Source organism: Phallusia mammillata, chromosome 1, assembly GCF_965637545.1.
Source record: "Phallusia mammillata chromosome 1, kaPhaMamm4.hap1.1, whole genome shotgun sequence".
NCBI lineage: Eukaryota > Metazoa > Chordata > Ascidiacea > Phlebobranchia > Ascidiidae > Phallusia > Phallusia mammillata.
In genome coordinates, this window is record NC_137252.1 from 29829387 (window position 1) to 29848680 (window position 19294).

Below are 19294 nucleotides of genomic sequence, written 5' to 3' on the forward strand. Positions count from 1 at the left end.
ATTCGTACAATACCATGTCTTTTGGTACATGTATGGCGTCAAACAAATAAAAAATCAATCTTTAAACTTACGGCTTTCGCTGAAAGACTCTCTTTTGGGATATAGCCTAAATACGTTTTTCGTATCTAGTTACAAGTTTCAAAAATAGATCTCAAATTGAAAACAAATTCGAGCAGAAAGAAATTGTATTTATTTACATTACCACCTCCCACAACGAACGATGAAAATGAAAGTCATCATTTTACTCAAACAGAATATTTCAAACAAACAAGGCCATGCAGTAAAGCACGTACATTAACTCACAATAAACAAAACGGTTGTGACAAGTCATCACTTTGTGTGGGCACAGGACCAAAAAACAGGATTTACTAAAATAACTTAAAATGAGCTATGTTTATTTCGCTTGGTGAAAGAACATATAGCGGCACAATGGCACTAAACATTCGCCAGGTCGGAAGTGGCAACGTTGAAAATGTTATTGAGCGCCAAAAAGTGGATGGCACAACTGGTGGATGAGGGCTAAACGCGCTGTAGCTATACACCGTCAAATGGTCGCATATAATCTATCACTTGTTTTGTAACCATTTTGAATTTCTGTTTTAAAGAAATATGTTTGTCAAAATGCTTGTTGTGGGTGCTTACTTAGCCGTAATGCAAAAATAAACGATACTTTTTTAATTAGGCTGGTGGTCCATAGCCAGAAACGGGTTGAGTGCCAATGACAAAACGAAAAGTTTAAAGCTCTAGATCCGATCTCGGAAACCATTTTTCGCAGAGAGCGCCAATAAAGTCGCATATTTCAAAATGTAGAAATTTATCATAAAATTGGCCACATAATTTATCATTTTGTTCAAGAACATTGTTTTATTAACGAAATTCAATAGTTTGTGTTTTACTTGATGTGTTAAGAAATGCAAACTACGATTAGTGTACATGTGTGTATTCAAATTGGGGTCTAACAACGGTATATGGTCGTGAATGTTTGTACCATTTGTCAAAAAATATTAGATGTAGAGTTAAGTTGGTTGGTAAAAAGGGAGACCTTGTGCTAACAAGGTCATGGGTTCTAATCCAATCTCGGACCCTGCCGAGCAATACTTAATTAAACATGATAAAGTAACGATAGAGGCACCTGTTCACGCATAATAAAAGTGTTTTGTCTGTGATGTAACTGTATCGGACTTTGGACTTTAAACTCAAACACTTTTATCACATGCCTTTTTGCGTATAAGTGTTACGGTTTAGAATAGTGGTTCTCAAACTTTTTCATAATTTTTTTTAAACGGTCCTTTGCTCGTATTTCGAGGGCTTGCGGTCCTGAAAGTGTATTAAAGAAAAACAAAAGTCGATTGCTGGATTTTAGCTAGTTATGCAAAATTATGCATAACGATGATCCAAAGACAGCTTGTGACATCACAGACAAGACAAAAACATTACGATTATGCGCGAACAATTGCATTTTGATTCAGTGCACAAACTAACGCCAAATAAGATTATAGAAGTACTTTTCGCGGTACCCCAAAATTGCCTCACGGATCCCTAAAGGACCGCGAACCCCAGTTTAAGAACCACTGGTTTAGAACATAGTTAACTTTTTCGCGTATACGTGTTTACAACTACTTTCACATGTTAATCGTGACCAGAACGTTATGTAAGCCAAGCGTTTTTAAACTCAAATCAGTTTATAAATCAGAGAGTTTTCTCATAGTGCATAACTCAGTTCATAGTACATTGGTCACTACGGTAGATCGCTGTATTGGTGTTATTTGCTCAAACCGCAAGTAACGCCGTTGTGCCATGCTTTGTCGAAATATAGACTTGGGAACTTAACTATACTGTTCGGCGTCATATAGGTTTAAATGTTCATTAGTTTGTTTATTCAAGGAGTCAGATATACGGTGTGTTAACTATTGTCTACCCTTGGGTCAGTACATGAACTTTAATTTATTAATGTTACCCACCCCACCAAATAGTTTCTTGCTCAAGAAAGCACAAGCAGCCTTGTAGTCAGCAAAACACAAAAACAATTTACACAGATGCTGAAACAGAATTGTCAATAAAAACAGAAGTTTGTATCAGTTTTACCCCGGTGGCAAAAAAACGCAACAATTATTTGCTGAAAAAGTCATACAGAATGATAAAAAATACAGCTAAAAAAATTCGCAGAAAATTATTGTAGTTGAATTGAATTGTCGAAACTTTGAGGCAAATTTGCTATTGAAATTTTGCTCACTCAAATTAGACTGTTAAGTGGACCTAACTTTTGGTGAAAAATCTGATTATATTCCAAACAAGTGTGGATCAAAGTCTGTTTCAGTCGCAGCCGACTCAACGTCTGTGTCCGTATCTATTCATGAAAAACTTGTGTTGAAAATTGTCCATTTGTAAGAATCAATATTTAATAATAAATGTCAGTTACAGAAGTAATGTTACAGCAGGTCCTTCAATTGAAACCGAATCAGAAAAATTAGAATTCCTTACCAAATTTCACAGGGATAGGTGTGTAAGGCCGATTCGAATGCAAACTTAAAGTATCAGTGTCAATATCGTTGAATCGGTCATAGTTTAGGCAGTCCTTCACATAAGAGAGAAATATTATTTTTAAAAAGAAAGAAACAAACAAACTATGCCTTACAACTTTGTTGGTAATTTGTTTTTCAACTGCCTGGATGGGTTTCTTTGTTTGATCTGGTTCTGTAAAACATAATTTTTAAAACCACATCAGGATATAGATTGAAAAAGTCATCAAGCAATGAAAAAACATTTCAATACTTGTTTGACACAAATTATTTTGACCTCTGCTTAACATACTATTTTAGCTGCATCCAAGCCAAAATCTTTGTGTAAAAAAACTCTTTTAAGTGTAAACACAAGAAAATTTAGTTGAAACTTGTAGGTTGAACTTCAAAAGTTCAAAAACACAATTTTAGTGAAAATGTAATTCTATTTGAATACGCAAATATACTAACAAGAAACTAACCTTCCTTTAGCTTCATCATCTGCTCAGCGTTGTAGTTAACAATTTTTACAAATAGAGATCGTTTTACAAGTTCAAGCTCTTCACACTGCACTCTAGATGAAAAGAAACTTGTAAAAAAATAAGTTTTAAACAAAAGTGTTAGTTTAGACCAGTTTTCTCGACCATTCTTCTGTACCTCTTCTTGGCAATCAAAAAACACCTTCTATACCAGAAAATTCCTAAGAACTTGCAAGCTTTTAGCTTAGTTACATATAGAACAAAAGTTTACTTTGTATAAGTCCTGCAACCTAAAAAGGTTGGAAAACTCGGGTCCAAATACATTGCATAACGTCACTAGTACAAAAAGTTGGAGTTCTAAAAATACTTTATCAACAATCCAGCTAAATCAAGTTCTTCAAGGTCTTTCAGTTGACTTGGATTTTCTTCCAGGGCAGCATCAAGCATTTCAAGTGAAAAAACAATTGACTGCTTTGACTCTGTGACATCAGAACTCATGTCATTAACATACAAAATAAGATCCTTTACAGATTGCAGCAAATCCTACAAAAAAGAACAACATTGTAATAAAGTTATGTTAACATACTGAGAATTTATATACGTTTTACCTTCTCTGTATTTTGAATGATCATTTTTCCGAGTGATTTAATCAGTTTTATTACTTTTTCGTTATTTTTCATGTTTTTCAATATAAGAGAAAGTTGCTTTAAACTTAAACAATCTGAAAGCGGAACATTTGCAGTAGCCAATGACAAAAAACTTCCCAGGATCTAAAAAAGCAAAATAGAAATAAATGGAAGAATAATATTTAATTTTTTTTTCTGATAAAGCAAAACTTTTACCAATTTATAATTTGTCACGAATCAAACCTAGCAGACTCCCACAAAAAGCAACATAATTTATGTTTTTAATGCTGAACTAACTATTGCCATTTTAGATATGTTTGCTCAAGTAAGCTTTAACAACAGTGCTCTATTAAATTTGAATAAATATAATACAAGGAAAAGCAGAGGCTGAACCAAGGGTTTGAAATTACCAATATCTCTTGTCAATATAAAAAGGTAGTTGAATCTTTCATGAAATGTTTACAAATGATTAAAACTAGTAGGCTACGGTTCATATGGCCTTTATATAAGGCACCAATAATTCTGAACTAACCAGGACTTTTTCATCATCGGATCTTACATCCATCAATATCATGTTTAGACTATCCAGATCTCGTTCAGTGACATCAAATGGCCTCTCTCGGGTGGTCATGTACAAATCCTGGCATAATTGCTGCCTTGCAACAAAATCATTGGACTTGGCCAACTGCACACAAATAGGATGAAGCAATCCACAAGCCTTGTTGGCATCAAGATCTTTAAGTTCCTTCACTGATGGTTTGGAATCTTTTTCTTTCAGGTAGTCTGTTTTTTGAGAGAAGTCTGATTGGGAGTTACTCGGATGTTTGTTAGTTGGAGCGCATTGGTGTTGTGAACCAGATATCAAAGCATTTTTGACTTGACTTGTGTTTAAGCGAGGTTTCACACTGTCTGCTCTTGAAGGGGATAGACGTCCTATTGGAAGAGCTTTTGGCGAAGTGTTTTGCTTTTCTGTGTGAGAAGAAATTGCTTCACCAACCAACTTCTCATCTTGGGTATTTTCTGAAAGTTTGCTTATTTCAGTAGCAGAATTAATAGGAGACAAATCATCATCAATGTGACAATCACTGGTTGATTCAGACTTAACAAATTCATTGTGTTCAGGTTTACCACCCTGTGAGTCAGAAGGCATGTCAGAGGGATTGCCAAATGCAGGGTTATAATTTAAACCTAGTGGAGTAGATTTTGTGACATTACTGTTGACTTTTTTGTTTTCAATGTTTTTCACTTGATCCAACCGCACTGAACCACCTGTGCAACTTTTACTTGATGATGATTTTAAACTGGTCAGAGTACTTGGGATTGAATGATGATCATCTTCACAGGAATCAACAAGGGCAGGAATCTCAAAGCAGTTCTTTTGCATTGGAATGTCACAAAGATCAACCTCTGTACAGGAACTAAAACTTTCAAAAGAAGAGTCATCTGTGATTGGAATCTCTAAAGAGTTTTTATTGCTGAGAGCTACACACTCTGAGTCTGATTTTTCATTTTCTTGTTTTAAGTCCCCTTCTTTCAGTGGAGAAGGGATCAATTTTTCATGGGAAATGTATCCATTTGAAAGGTTTTCCTGTTTTAGAATCTTACTACTGCAAACTGATAGAGTTTCATCACTACGCGATGTGCAACCATTTGAAATATTATCAAGTACTTTGACTGGATCTTCTTTGTGGTCGCCACTGCTGTTAGAAGCATGTTTCAACTTGGAAGATAGCAAATCATTTTGTAGGAAGGCAGGGGTACTTGATGGTACATTCTTTGTGAATGCCTGGCTAGATGATTGTTCTGTGGTTTTGATGTTGGCAGTTACATTTTTGCTGGATTTACATTCATCAGGGAAGGTCTTGCTACTTCCGATTTGATCAATAATGTCCTTACATTCTTCTAAGAGACTGTAAAAGGAAGAGAACATTTAATACAGTTGTTTTGTAACTATTAACCAGTAAAGCAGATTTTGTGCAAACTAAATTTGAAGCAAAGTTTATGAAGGAATTGGTTCTAAACAGTCTGACATTATACCATCAATATTCCAATTGTTCCAAAAGTTGTCTATTCAGCAATATAGATCAGATTTTGGTGTTGCTTTTTATTAAAACATCTAAAAATGTTTTAGTGATGGGGACTTTGTAATAAGACAACTCATAAAATATCATAAAAATCTTTAGAGACCATATTTGTTTAAAAAAATTCTTTCAAAATTCCACATTGCATTACTTTTTGACATGAGTAGAGTTCTTTTCAGCAAGACCAGTCTGTATAAGCTCAGCAGTGATGTCACAATCAGTTACTCGTAAAGCAGTAATAGGCAAATTGGAACGTATCAAAACTGGCTGCAACCAAATATTGTGGCCCAATGCCAGAACTACATTGCCTTCCACAATCTACAGAGAAAATGATTGAACAAACAAATAAAACAAGTTTAATTAATAAACAAACAACTAAATTATAAAATACCTGGTCATATATCTTATCATGCACCATTTCACTGGCTTCAACAGACCATTCTGTGTCATTGTCGATTGGCTTGACACTGCATGCTTGTATTTTAATTGCCTGCAATAAAAAAACAAAGATTTACTAACGTTTCTGGTCGAGTCAAAACTTATAATGTTAAACACAACAAATTCTAGGCATTGTAGTCTTGCAACCTTCAAGTATTTGCATTTGATTATTTGCAAATGGAAAGTCAAAATGACTTGTGGCAAAGTTATAATTAGTTTTTTCGCTTATCTGTTAAAATCAAGTTCTTTAAGAGACTTGCAGTAAACTTACAACTGTTTTATGTCAAAAGGTATGCTGCTGTAGAGATACAGACTTACCCTACTTGAATTGTTTTGTAACATGGATATAAACTTTATAACAAAGTGGAAAGGCAAAAATTAGGTTGGGCTTTAGTATGACAAATAATTGTCAAATTGATTTAATCAATGAAGCAATGTTTATTGTTACCAATCAATGCAGATGGCAGAAGGGCATTGAATACCCTTCACTTTTAAGTCAAGCTGTCCAGCAATAAGTTTAACCACAGAAAAGCACCTGGTATGGATAAGCAGCCAGTATCGGTGGTAGATGATACAAAGAATCAAGAGTGGCTGTACAAGATTGTCCAGTATCCACAAGATGAATTTGTAACTTTGTCACACCAGCTGGGGACTTCCAAGCCTGAATCAGCAACAACAAGGTATTTTAGCCACTACAAAATTATATTTGTACAAAGTTTCAGTTGAGTTAAACAAACATCACTAGGTCATAAATAACTGCCACTATTAATACGCTGTCAAGCGCAAAATTGGAAGATCATGACCTAACGCACTTCAGCTACACCACTTAGATTTTTGGTATCCAAACGAATTAGTAGTGATGGGACGAGTATCCGGTACTCGGTACTCGGTATCGATGGTATCGAACGATTTCAGTGGTATCGATACTCGTACTCGGTATCGAAATATTTTGTCTCAGTTTTCGATACCAACGTGCGAGTACCGATGGCCGATTTACACCGTAAGAATACGGGCAACTTTTTGCCAATATTTGCTTCGGACAGCACAAAATTGGAAAAAAGTTCCGCCAGTTTACGTATATTTTTTTCGCTGTCAGCATGTGTGCGTGCACGCCTGTACCTCGACCACTGGCGTAGAGTGCGCGGCACCCCCCGCCCTTGACCTTTGTATAACACCAAAATCGCATCTTTGTTCAAGTTACGTCGGTTTTGAAACGTGTTTCCAGCTAAACAAATGCGCTTGAACTCATGCCATTGATCGAACAGACGTCGGTGTTTCGCAATAAGCGGACATTTTAATGCAACACAAACATCACATATTATAGACTAACGTTTACAAAAAAATAAATATAAAAGCCGAGTGTAATGTCCGTTTGCAAAGCACTGCAACGGTCTAAACTTGATCCGAATAGACCTCAGTTTAGGCGTATACAATACATGGTTGGCTATATTTAAAACGTGAATCGCCCGCCGTAACACATTATTTGAGAACTAAATCGTCGTTAAAGTTGCTGATTCCGCAAATCGTCCTTTCTTTACATCAGACGTTATTAGACGCACAGCAAACGTCCAAACCACACGAAGAAATTGTGCCAAGTGACTATTTGCAAACAATGTGATAGAAACTATATAGGGATAGGCTAAATCCCGAAGGTATCGGTGTTTGGTCCCATACGGGTACAGATACTGCACATGATATAGGTATCGGCGTCGGTGATCAAAAGTCGCATCCCCGGTATTTTTTAAAACTCTATAGTCTACACGTATGACCCCGACCATGGCAGATAAATTAGACAGTGATATACATAAGCACAACACTACACTTAAGTACTCGGTAACCGTACTCGGTATCGAAGGTATATACATGTGGTACTCGTACTCGGTATCGGTACTCGCTTCAAAACCTGGTATCGTCCCATCACTACGAATTAGGTCAGATTTTTTTATCCGAACTACACTTCTTTAAGTTCATTTCCGAATGTCATAAGAACACTGTAACATAGGTACACAAGACACGGACTTGAATAATAGCTTTAACAAAAAGCAAATTGCCAGCGGCTTGTTTCCACTTGTGCATTACATTTTACACTGATGATGACAATAGTTTTGTCGAAACGTTTGTTTTAATAAAAATGAATACGTTTTACTCTACGTCGCTGGCAATTTGCTTTTTATTAAACACTGTAACATATTTACCGTTTAGCTAAAGTGACTTTACAAGTCCAACAGACATTCATCTCGAAAAAAAATGCATAAAATTGCTATCCTTGTATTAATAATAACGGGAATTGGTGTTAAATCTTGCACATTCAAACTATGCAACCATGTGGCTTAGACATCACTACTCATAAGTTTGTCAGAGTGACAAAGTACTGACCACTGAATGGTGTTGGTTTTGAGGTCTCTTTAGGATTGCTCTGTAAAATTTCTCGGTTTTGTGGAAAGCAAATGTTTGTCCAAATTTGGGAAGAGAAACTAGTCTTTGTTTATTCTCAGATCTGCTAAAAACATCATAAGAATTTTTGCATAAAAAACAGACAACCATATGGTCATAAATGAGCATTGCCATTGAAAAAACAAAAACAACAACAAAACTTTGCATCACTTTTAAAAACAAGAAAAACAAGCAGGTAAGAACTTACACAAAATGTTCTTGCAGTTTGCTTGAGATTGTGTCAAATTGAGAGCAAGTTTTAATTACAGTGCTTGAAGATTTGATAACATGGCCATAGAAGAGGGTGGCATTGGCAACACATGTAATTTTTACTTTGACAAAGCCATCCGTGGGAACCTGGAAAATTGTTTATCATCACAATGATTCAGGAATTTTGTCATAATGTCTACCTTGGCAAATTTTGGGTCCATGTTGGGTGAATCAAGATGCTTGCTGACAAAGTGACGGTGACTGCAGGATTGAGAATCACGGCATTTACCATAAGCTTTCATGTATGGACATAAAGCCTTTTGGCCTCTCGCTATTTGTACACTCTGGAAATATACAATACTGTTAGTTAGGTAAACAAGACTATTTACTTGAAATATAGCACTGCCATGAACCAAAAAATACCACTCCAATGACCTAAAATATGATCATTTCATTTTTCCATGCATGTCAATCAGTTTCTCAACCAAGGGGGTCACCAATGTTTTTGAGGTGCGCAAATCTATAACCTGTTATGGGCACTAAAGCTCGTATGAGTCAAGTTGCATGCAAGTTAATTGTATAATTAGGTTAATCACATACAAAAGGTTTTGCAATTTGATTGTGTGATCAACCGAATTTATCTGTACCTCTGTAAGTGTGTTTTGTTAACAAAAAAGGTAACACATTATTATGAAGTGTTAACATCAAAATACATGACAAAACAGAACGCATGTAATCAGGGGCATTCGATTTGAACTCTTTCGACTAGCAACTAAAATGCTAAACTTTGCTATTCTCAATTAGTGCCAGTTACCTGGACAGCTTGTGATGCAAGAAGCTCCAATTTTTGTGGAATTGGTTGTGAGAGGCGTTGAAGCAATTTCACCACTCCCATAACCTCACCAATGTTTTCCTCAGTTAAAAATATGTGAGAACTTGATAGGAAAAATTGATAGTAATATCAAACAAAAGATTTTTAACCAACTTTTTTTTATGAAACATCTGATAAGAATTTTTTACATCCATTTAGGAAATTATATTGTAGGGATGGGCCAAAATTGCAATTTTCTGCTTGGCCTAGCACTAAGCATCGCTATTTTTAATGCATAGTGCCTGATTACTTGGGTTCTGGCTCAGCTCGGCCCATCCCTATTATATTCCACATTCCACTGATGAACAAATCTGAGTTTTGTTTTCCGAACTTTTTCACTTTATTTAAAAAGCACACATAAAGAGAACACCTGCAGTTTCTAGACAGCTTGGTTCTCTCTCATTTAACCTACTGATTTTGTTTTTAAAATTTACAACTTACAATCACTGTATACTTGAAAGGTACTGACCATGGTTTTGCTGCCTTCGAGTCCATCTGATAATAATATTGCATAAAACCCAATCTTGATCCAAATGTGAATTTATCCTTGGCTAACTCAAAATGAACAGACATCTAAAATGTAATAAAAAAGTGACTTTAAACAAGGCATTGGAAACTTGTACATGATTTAATTAAGATAAAATGTTTATGAATATCACCAAACTGAAAAATAAAATTTATTTTACCTCAATATTGTCGATTGTGAGCATTTTTAGAGCACTGTCAGTTATTACAAGGACTGGAGCAGAGATAGCATCATCATCAAACAACTTTTGAACTTCCTGCATTTCAATACTCATCATACTTCCTTCAACTACAAAATAAACAAACTTTTATTCACTAGTACAGTTTCTAATATCTATATAATGTACATGAGTGGCTACTTTGTAGTTTGTTCAAATTTTATGATTGATTGAGTCAGTGGTTTAACCTGCAGCTATTTACCCCCAATGGGATTATTTGGAATTATTCAGGGTGTGATTACATTATGATTTTTCAGGTCTATGACATCATTTTTATGTGATGTCGGCAACCTTTCACATAAAGCGGGTCAAGAACAAAATCAGCCAAGTCACATCGGGCCATTTCACTTCACTTCAAAATCCATAAACTTTTTTGTTTGAATTTTGAGCAGTTTTATCAGATTGTTTCTTTGTTTAATTATGCCAACGATTACTGTAAACTTCCTTGAACTTTTTCACTCCTGCACCTACAGTAAAACCCGACGTGAGGCTGTCACCTACCAAATGCAATCTTTGTGTTACTAAGATCACTTAAAACATTCTTAGAACAAAGTTACTCTTGTTCACAACTTTGCCAAAATTTGTGGGGTGAGGCTGACGAATGTAACAAAACATTTCAGCTTTAAGTAAAAATTATTTCGTTGTTTTTTGGGGTAACGTTAATAAAATGGTTAGAAACCAGTGTATTAGTTATCAAGAAACCAATTATACCTCCAAGACAGTATATGCTGGCACAGGTAAGGGCAGAAACCACTTTTTTCATTGTAGCTGCAGATTCCACAAACACAGCTATTCCTCCACTGCGCTCAGAGTTTGTGGATTGTACGACGTCCATCAAACATTCATAGCTGTTTTTTCTGCTCCATATGTGAACTTCATGATGTACCTGGACAATTGGAGCACTTGAGCAGAAAATGATAATAGAGCTACCCAAAATTTTCAGTCTGCAAATCTAACCAATTTATTACAATTGTTTGTGACTCGTGACCCTAGCGCTATAGGGATTTTTTTGAAACATTATCCTGTTCAGCCATTTTGCAATTACATGTGTGGCCTAGGACCCTGTCAAATACACTTGCAGCATTTTCAAAATATTTCGTGCAACACCTCACCTAATAATAAACACAAACTGTATTTGCAGGTGTGAGTCCAAATTATTTTGATTGATTGGTTTTACATTGCTCACATTTTAATTAAGAAATCATCACACATTTCAATCAAGATCATTACTAGGAGTAATACAAAAATATGCTGATATCAACAATTTTGTGCTGTAAAATAGTTTCTATTCAGTGTGAGTCCTTATATTTTGGGCAACTTTTGTTAAAAGAACAATAAAATTTGCAAGGCCAACATAATTACTTTGTTTTTGGTTGAAGAGTGGAGGACCCTATTATCTAGTACCCAAAATTTAATTTACATGTATATATATGCTACAAACCAACCTGTCCAAACACAGAAGCTTCCAGTGGGTGATTGATGTACAATAAAGGGTTTGACATGTAAGCATCCATGAATGACTTTACTCCATTCGTCCATTGTATGCCAAACCCTAAAATCTTAAAAATGCTAAAAGTTAATGGCAACATTCAAAGTAAAATATTCCTAGTTTTTGGGTGATTAAAATAAGCAATTCTTGATTCAAAATGCCACATAAAGTACATCAAAACATAAATGATTCTTGACAAAGTTTTTGTTATTTATGTTTTCAATGTGTATATATACTGAATTATAAAATGTAGCTAATAGGGATGTGCCAAAACTGCAAATGTTCTGTTTGGTCGAGCACCGAGCATTAAAGTGAGATGCTCGGTGCTCGGCCGAGCACGCTCGGTCCATTATGACGTCACAAAAAAAACCCTTTGTATGTTTTAGCTCTACAAGGCCTCTTACATCACCGGCGGTGTTTTATTAAGCTGTACATGCCCATAAAGTACGCGTTTTTCCAGCATCTACTGCATTTGAAAAAACGTTCGTTTTTGTTCATAGACACCCTTTAGAACACTAGTTACATATGTTAGCAGGGCATGGATATGCAAATTTAATGCTCGGGTCAGTTTGCGCAACTGCTCGGCCGAGCACCGAGCATCAAAAACAGCGATGCTCGGTACCGAGTACTCGGGTCCTGGTTCGGCTCGGCGCATCCCTAGTAGCTAATCTTTAGTCCAAAAAATATATTGGGTAATCTCATGTTTCAGATTATTTTTGGTTTTTGTCTAGTTAATTGTATTTAATCTTTTTCGTTTACTAACTAGCTTGTTTATGTTTACCTTGGGTTTATATCTCTGCTGCACAGTTCGATCATTATCACAAAGGCTCGCTGACCACAAACTCATTATTTCTCTCACTTCAGTTGTAAATTCCTCAACAAGGATGTGTATATTGTCCAATACAAGATATTCCAACCTTTAAACAATGGAACTGCCCATTAACTAGCTTTTTTATTTCAATTTGTATCCCTGATTAAGATATTATTTTCATTATTATCTGGGTTAATTTTTTCCCAGGGCTATTACAAGACCTTCTTTTATTTGTGAAGAGTCGTTTATAATGCATGGTCAAAAAGTCAGCGTCAGTTTTTAAAATTTTGTTGGGGCAGTAATAATTCTGGCAACTTGACTAATGGTCATTTTTGTTGAAAACAACAACAATAAAATGTTAAAGATCAATAGAAAAGCTGTTTTTGGTCACAGTTGGCAACCTGTTTAATGGTATGTGTGAATTCTCTATCAGAAAACAGACAAAAAAAATGTTAAACCTGTCCAGTGTGATATATTTAGCTTTGCAGATCCTGATGAGAGTATGAAGAGAAGCAACCAGCACAGAACAACCGGCCACAAGTTCCACTGCCCGTTTACTTTCCACATCTGGACCTCCACTTATTCCTATCACTTTGTATTGTTCTTCTTCGGAGTTGGATTGATGCAAAAGGGATTTAAAAGAATCTGTAATGTTCTGTAAAAAATGTTTTCAATTCATATAAAACTTTTCACAAATTAATTAAAATTGGATATTTTTGCAACAATCAGAGGAAATGGGAAAAATTTGGCTAGAAAAATGATTTCAGTCAAAAATATATGTGATACTTTTTTAGTAAGGTCCGCATAGTGTGTTTGCACAATATATACTATAAGCAGTTTTTTTTAAGGTTTGGTTTGGGTGACCGCTAAGTAGTTTTAAGAGACCGCAAGTGTTTCATTTAAATACCAAAAAATAGCCATATTTGCTTAAACGAATTATTTATTAGTTAAAGTAAATTTTGGGAAACCACTGGAGAAATTTACAAAACACCTTAAAAAAAACACTGACTATAAGTAATGCTGACATCACTAATTAAACACAGATAATTATCTGCAATAATTAAACACCACAGTCCCATGTGGTAGGTTCAAGTTTCTTAAAATAGTTGTACTGTTAACCGTATGGCGACAATGTGCTTACAAAAGGTTGGTACAAATGTAAAAGGCGACATACTTTACTATATTCTTATAATATATAACATTTCGGCAAATACTTATGTCATCATTAGTGATAAGAGGGCCACATCAGTTACGCCCTCATGTTTGACCAAAGTGGCTAGAAACGGAGTAACTGCTGTGGCCCCTCATACTACTGATGACGGCATGAGTATTTACCGAAATGTTTGAATAACAAAGTATGTCGATTAGGCCAACACATTTATAAGAACAAAATATTACCTGTATGTCTTTCCATGATGAACACAAAACAATAATCACAGGATTCTGTCTACTAGATAACACCCCTTCCGCATGGTTAATTACATTCTTTTGTGCAGTTTTGTGTTGTTGATACAAAATGGACACCAAGGGAGTGACATAAGCAAGAGTTTTTCCCCCACCAGATGGAGCAAGGGCTACAACATCCCTTTTTTCCATTATAGCTGGCCACACATAGGCTTGGACTTGGGTGGGACCTCTAAACTTCAGACCCTTCGATAATTTTTTTCATGTTTGTCTTTTATCATAAAAATATCATTTTATTGGCAAAATGTTTGCAAAGAATTAGCTGATTTTTGTAAAAACAATTATACGAAGGTGTCAATCATATTTGTTGTCAAACAATTGTTTTTTCTGGGTTAAATAATGTATAACAGAAAACAACCCTAGCAGATGCTTGGTAGTAACAGATTCAGCAGAAAACATTGTGCCACAAACCATCCCCCAAAAAACATATTTTAACTGAAGACCAAGTTATTGCTAATTATTTTTTTAATTTCTGTTAAAAAAAAATTAGTAAAAAAAATTAGTGTTAGTAAAAAAACAGTTGATCTTCATGTTGTTGTAACAAAAGTTTTCAGTGGTCTGTTACACATTTTTGTCACAGTAATATACATATGTAACACGGTCAATAGCCTACCTCAAACAAGCTGGTGATAAAAGATGGAAAAGGTGTTTTGCAAAATAGTGGGTAAGGATTGGGTGGCTTGATTCCTTTAACCAAAATACTGCATTGCTTGTTAGTAGAGTTTGATGCAGGTTGCTGGACAGTAAAGAATGACTCTTTTTTGCCATGGAATGGACTTGAAGTGATTTGAGAAGTGCTGTTAAGATGTTTACACACTTATTTCATTTTAAACTTGATGAATATAAATGAAATGGCCATCAGAGAATATATTACAGGTTTCAGTCTTAATGCAGGGGTCGGCAACCTTTTTTGTACTGCGGACCGTTTATGAAACTGAAATTTAGCGCGGACCGGCCTTCAAAAAACTACAATTATTTATCAATGAAAGTTCATAAATTAGTTTATTATTTCCTGGATAAACAGGCAAAATGTTTTAAAGCATTTAACCTGAAAACAGGGCCACGACCCGGAGGTTGCAAACCACTGAGTTAATGTAATAAATGACTCACCTGGCTGACTTTTTTGAAACAGGCCCATCAATGTGTTTTTTGTTGTTAGTGCTAAATAATAAACAAAAAAAATAACATAGCTTTTTATTCTACTACTACCTTATATGTCTGGGATTATACACCGTGAATATATTAATTATAATGAAAACGTACCACAATATTCTGTCCCACATCAAAAAACAACAACACCAAGTTAGGGCGTATATTTATGTGTTACTTCACAACATTGTAAATAGGATAAGCTTGCTGCCTTACAAACAATTCACTAAAATATTATTTAAACTATGAGTGATATATATTAATAAATTTGAAATCAGACATTAACAAACCTGTTAGTCTCCTTTAAAGCAGCTTTATACACAGGATTTTTGTTTTCAACATCAAAGGAGGACCTGTAGAGAAAAGTGAAACAATTAGCACAATTTCAAAGTTAGTTACGATAAACATAAATTCATAACTAGGATCAGCCCTAAAGGGTTCATGCAGAGCAGCAATCAAAGCTTATTTTTAAATCATGATACACCAGGCCTATTAGAGACATATTACTGAATCACTCGGCCAACAAGCATACATATACCACAAGGCACAGGCTAGAAAAATCTAACTTGCAGTTGGATTAGAACTCACAATAAGAGCATTTCCGGGACTCACGCTCTACCAACTTAGCCAAGTTGTTATCTTACTTCATTTACACCCATTGGTTATTAGTTCAGATTGATAATATCTACGTTTAATCATGGCAAATACCTGTCCAATGGTCCAATGTCCACCAGACTATCCTTACTATTTTGTTTGTCATCCACTAGGGCTGTGGAAACAGGTTCATCAACATGATTCAACATATCCTTGGCTTCAGTTAGCAGTTTTTCCATTAAAAGAATATTTTCCCTGGCAGTCGATTTATCATGCAATGTTGCATTGCTCTGTTCATCACTCTTAGTCAAGCATGCAATTTTTTCAAGCTTTTTCTGCAATTCCACAGGAATTAAAGATGTTGAAGTCTGAGAATCCACCACATTCTTATGCAATGATCCATTGGAGTTTGAAGAAACGTTGCCACTGTTCATACCAACTGGTTGTGTTTCTCCAATTTCACAAAGAAGCGAGTTCAGTTTTGCTCCACGGCCGATACTTCTTGACAATTGGCTGCTTTCCACACTGATTTTACTATCAGCATTGCTGAATTGGTGACTTCTGGCCACACAACCTTCTGGCCAAGCACTGCTTAAGTCATTTACACGATTTTCACTGATCGTTGAGACACTTAGATCGAAAAGCGATTTGCCATTACAGGATTTTTCACAAGGATTGTGGACTGCTGAAGAGCAAAGGGCGCTTTGGGCTTTTGATTGTCGCCTTGGTGAGCTATGGCACGAGGCACTGCTGCTGCTAGAGCTGTTGTTCAAGCATTCAGCTACCTTTGAAATATAATTAAATCAGTGTTAATGGTTTGGGTCATCCTACAATCTTTCAAGAATGTGTTTATTTCGCTTACACACGCAAATGTAGAATTTCCCTAAAATTGTAGTACTATGGTTTAAAAAAATGCTTGCTTGATAAAGAAATATGTATGTGTGCTTATTTCTTTGTCCAAACCTCTTTCATAACTTCATCCAGGCTTGTTCGCATTTCCAGTGATTGCTGAGAAATGTCAGGTTTGACACTGAAATAAAAAAGTTGCACAGATGCAACATGGGCAACCAAACAATGCAGCGACATTCAATAAAAAACATTATCTTCATCTGTTAACATACAGCTTAGTTATGTAAGTTAAATTTCTCTTACATTTCAATGGCAGGTTCTGGATGGTCAACCGGACTTGCTTCACACAAAGGAAGGGCAAATTTTTTGTTGATCAACATATCAGCAGCTGAGATAGGGTCACACTGCAGACAATATTACAACAATATACAGATATATTTTATCCCACACAAGAAAAACAATGTTTGAATGGTTTACACTCATTCTGACTTTACAAAAGCTAGTGGTTCTCAACCCAGAAATATTGTAGCCGGAAAAAAACTTCAGAAATATGGTAGCCGGAAAAATGTATCTCTTGGTCTACTTGTTTGAACAGGGTTTAGGTGGTACACGATCAGTTTAAGGTTGAAAACCACTGCAATAAGCCACTGGAATGCCAAAACTAAAGTTAGTAACAGTTCAAATTGGATAGGTTTATGCAGTACAAGTACAAGCATTGTATGTACTTACACCACTGAAGGAAAGGTACAAGTAAACATCATGACCTTGGTTTTTGTCAATAGATATGATGTCCACCGAACCTTGAGAACTGCCTATTTAAAAATTCGAACATTCAATACAGACAAAATAGCTGAAAAAGCAAATGCCTACCGAGAGAAACAAGCTCTTTGAAATACCGAATCGCTGATGAATCCCACTTGTGACTGTGAGACCTAGAAATTATTTAAGACAACAAAAATAAATGTTGTAACGATACATCAGGCAAAAAGGGGTAACCTAAAAGTTCTGAGTCCCTTTTCTTCTATTTATCCCTTTTGTACAACAACACATACCAAAAACTTTCATTACTAAATATATCCAATAGTAAACAACACAAAAAATGAATGTTTGATCAAGAGCTCTTAAACTTGAATGTTAAATATATCAGCACATGCAACCATTATTTAAAATGTACTTTATTTTCACTTGATCCTTGTGATAATCTGTCCACAGACAAGCAGGCACCACTCCATGTAATGAAAATTTAATGCCTTGTGTTGGCTCCTCCCAAACCCAAGATGGACTTGCAAATAACCTTCCAACCAAAATGTAAGATATAATTGTAATAGCGAAAAGTAAACTTATTCAGCGTCATTTGAAATTAAACACTGCTATGGCATAATGTTAGCAAAAAAATGTTTAAAAAACTGTTTGTCAGAAACAAAGTCTGAAGAATATGGCAGCTGCACATGCCAGTTTTTTTTTTTTTTAAAAGCATGCCAGTTTTTTTATTGCACACAAAATTTAGTAGGTACTGTCTGGTCAGATTTACCATCCGGTATAATTTGTCCTGCATGCAGACTTGGAGGTTATATACAATGGGTACACGCAGGAACTGCCAGGTACTGTCTGGTCAGTGTTGCATCCGGTATAATTTGTTCTGCATGCAGACTTGGAGGTTATATACAATGGGTACACGCAGGAACTGCCATATTCTGTAGACTGGTCATGCAGGAACGATTTACAAATTTAGCTAAAAAAGACAATGTGAGAAAAGCAAAACATGATACCTGTTTGAAGAAGCCATGACCATCTCCAATATGTCAACAAGAAAACATCGCACACTGCATCCATAAGGAGTTACCATTACTGCATCAACTACAGCTCTTTGCCAGTTGCGAGCCTCATACTGCATCACACATTTCTGCAAAGACATTTATATATGGTGTATGTTTTTTCAAATTAACATTTTTTCAATTATTTTCCAATTAAAGTTACTGTTTTTTCGAGAAACATACATAATATTTACCAGCATTTTTGTTTACCGAAAAGAAAATGTCATTCTTGTTATTGTAACAAAGTGGACACAAATCCTACCATTCCTTCAACAGGGTTGGCCAAAGTGCATTTGAAAAGCTGGTCGTTTCCAAAATAGTCATTAATTTCTTCCTTAAGAACTTGAAACCTGGGGCTAGCACAAAATCCATCTTTAATGCCCCAAAAGCAAGCTGGACTTTTGACCTAAAAAACAACAAAATTATTTTTCGCCGCTTTTTGTGATATATCGAAGCTTCAAAGTGACAATTTAACACTTTTTACTCGAAAAAACATTAAAAGTTTAATCAAAATGTTCGTTGCATACTTACATTTTTGATCAAAATTTTCATAGTTTGTTTTGTCAGGGAACATACAACGGAAAAATGTGTGCGTATGTGTTTCTTTCATGTGGTGTATTTGTCAGGAAAGATTGTTTAACGAAAAGAATAACAGAACCAATTGTTTCCGTGACTGCAAAGTGAAGACAACATGCAGATCACGTGATTTTATTTACCGCGCTTCAAAAGTCATCAAAATTGCAAT

At 35.4% G+C, this 19294-nt stretch overlaps 1 protein-coding gene across 2 annotated transcripts; it reads right to left on the minus strand.

The window, feature by feature from the left end:
* Nucleotides 1-1925: 1925 nt before the first annotated feature.
* On the minus strand, nt 1926-19278 carry LOC145213684 (putative ATP-dependent RNA helicase TDRD12). Of its 2 annotated transcripts, none has more exons than XM_080082058.1 (33): nt 19081-19278; nt 18812-18955; nt 18505-18638; nt 17910-18029; nt 17606-17667; nt 17465-17547; nt 17039-17139; nt 16850-16916; nt 16001-16671; nt 15583-15645; nt 15254-15304; nt 14757-14940; nt 14078-14329; nt 13138-13334; nt 12650-12785; nt 11825-11938; nt 11091-11265; nt 10323-10450; nt 10106-10209; nt 9580-9700; nt 8966-9109; nt 8764-8912; nt 8499-8619; nt 6658-6783; nt 6076-6174; nt 5836-6002; nt 4136-5513; nt 3586-3747; nt 3345-3520; nt 2981-3072; nt 2636-2694; nt 2482-2575; nt 1926-2347 (listed from the first exon to the last, which is right to left on the minus strand). In XM_080082058.1, the coding sequence occupies exons 1-33, from the start codon at nt 19099-19101 to the stop codon at nt 2280-2282; spliced, it is 5763 nt and encodes a 1920-aa protein (XP_079938184.1). In that variant the 5' UTR covers nt 19102-19278; the 3' UTR covers nt 1926-2279. The 2 variants fall into 2 exon arrangements, with proteins under 2 accessions (XP_079938184.1, XP_079938175.1); XM_080082049.1 differs by having other exon boundaries at nt 8499-8622.
* Between the last annotated feature and the right edge of the window lie 16 nt (nt 19279-19294).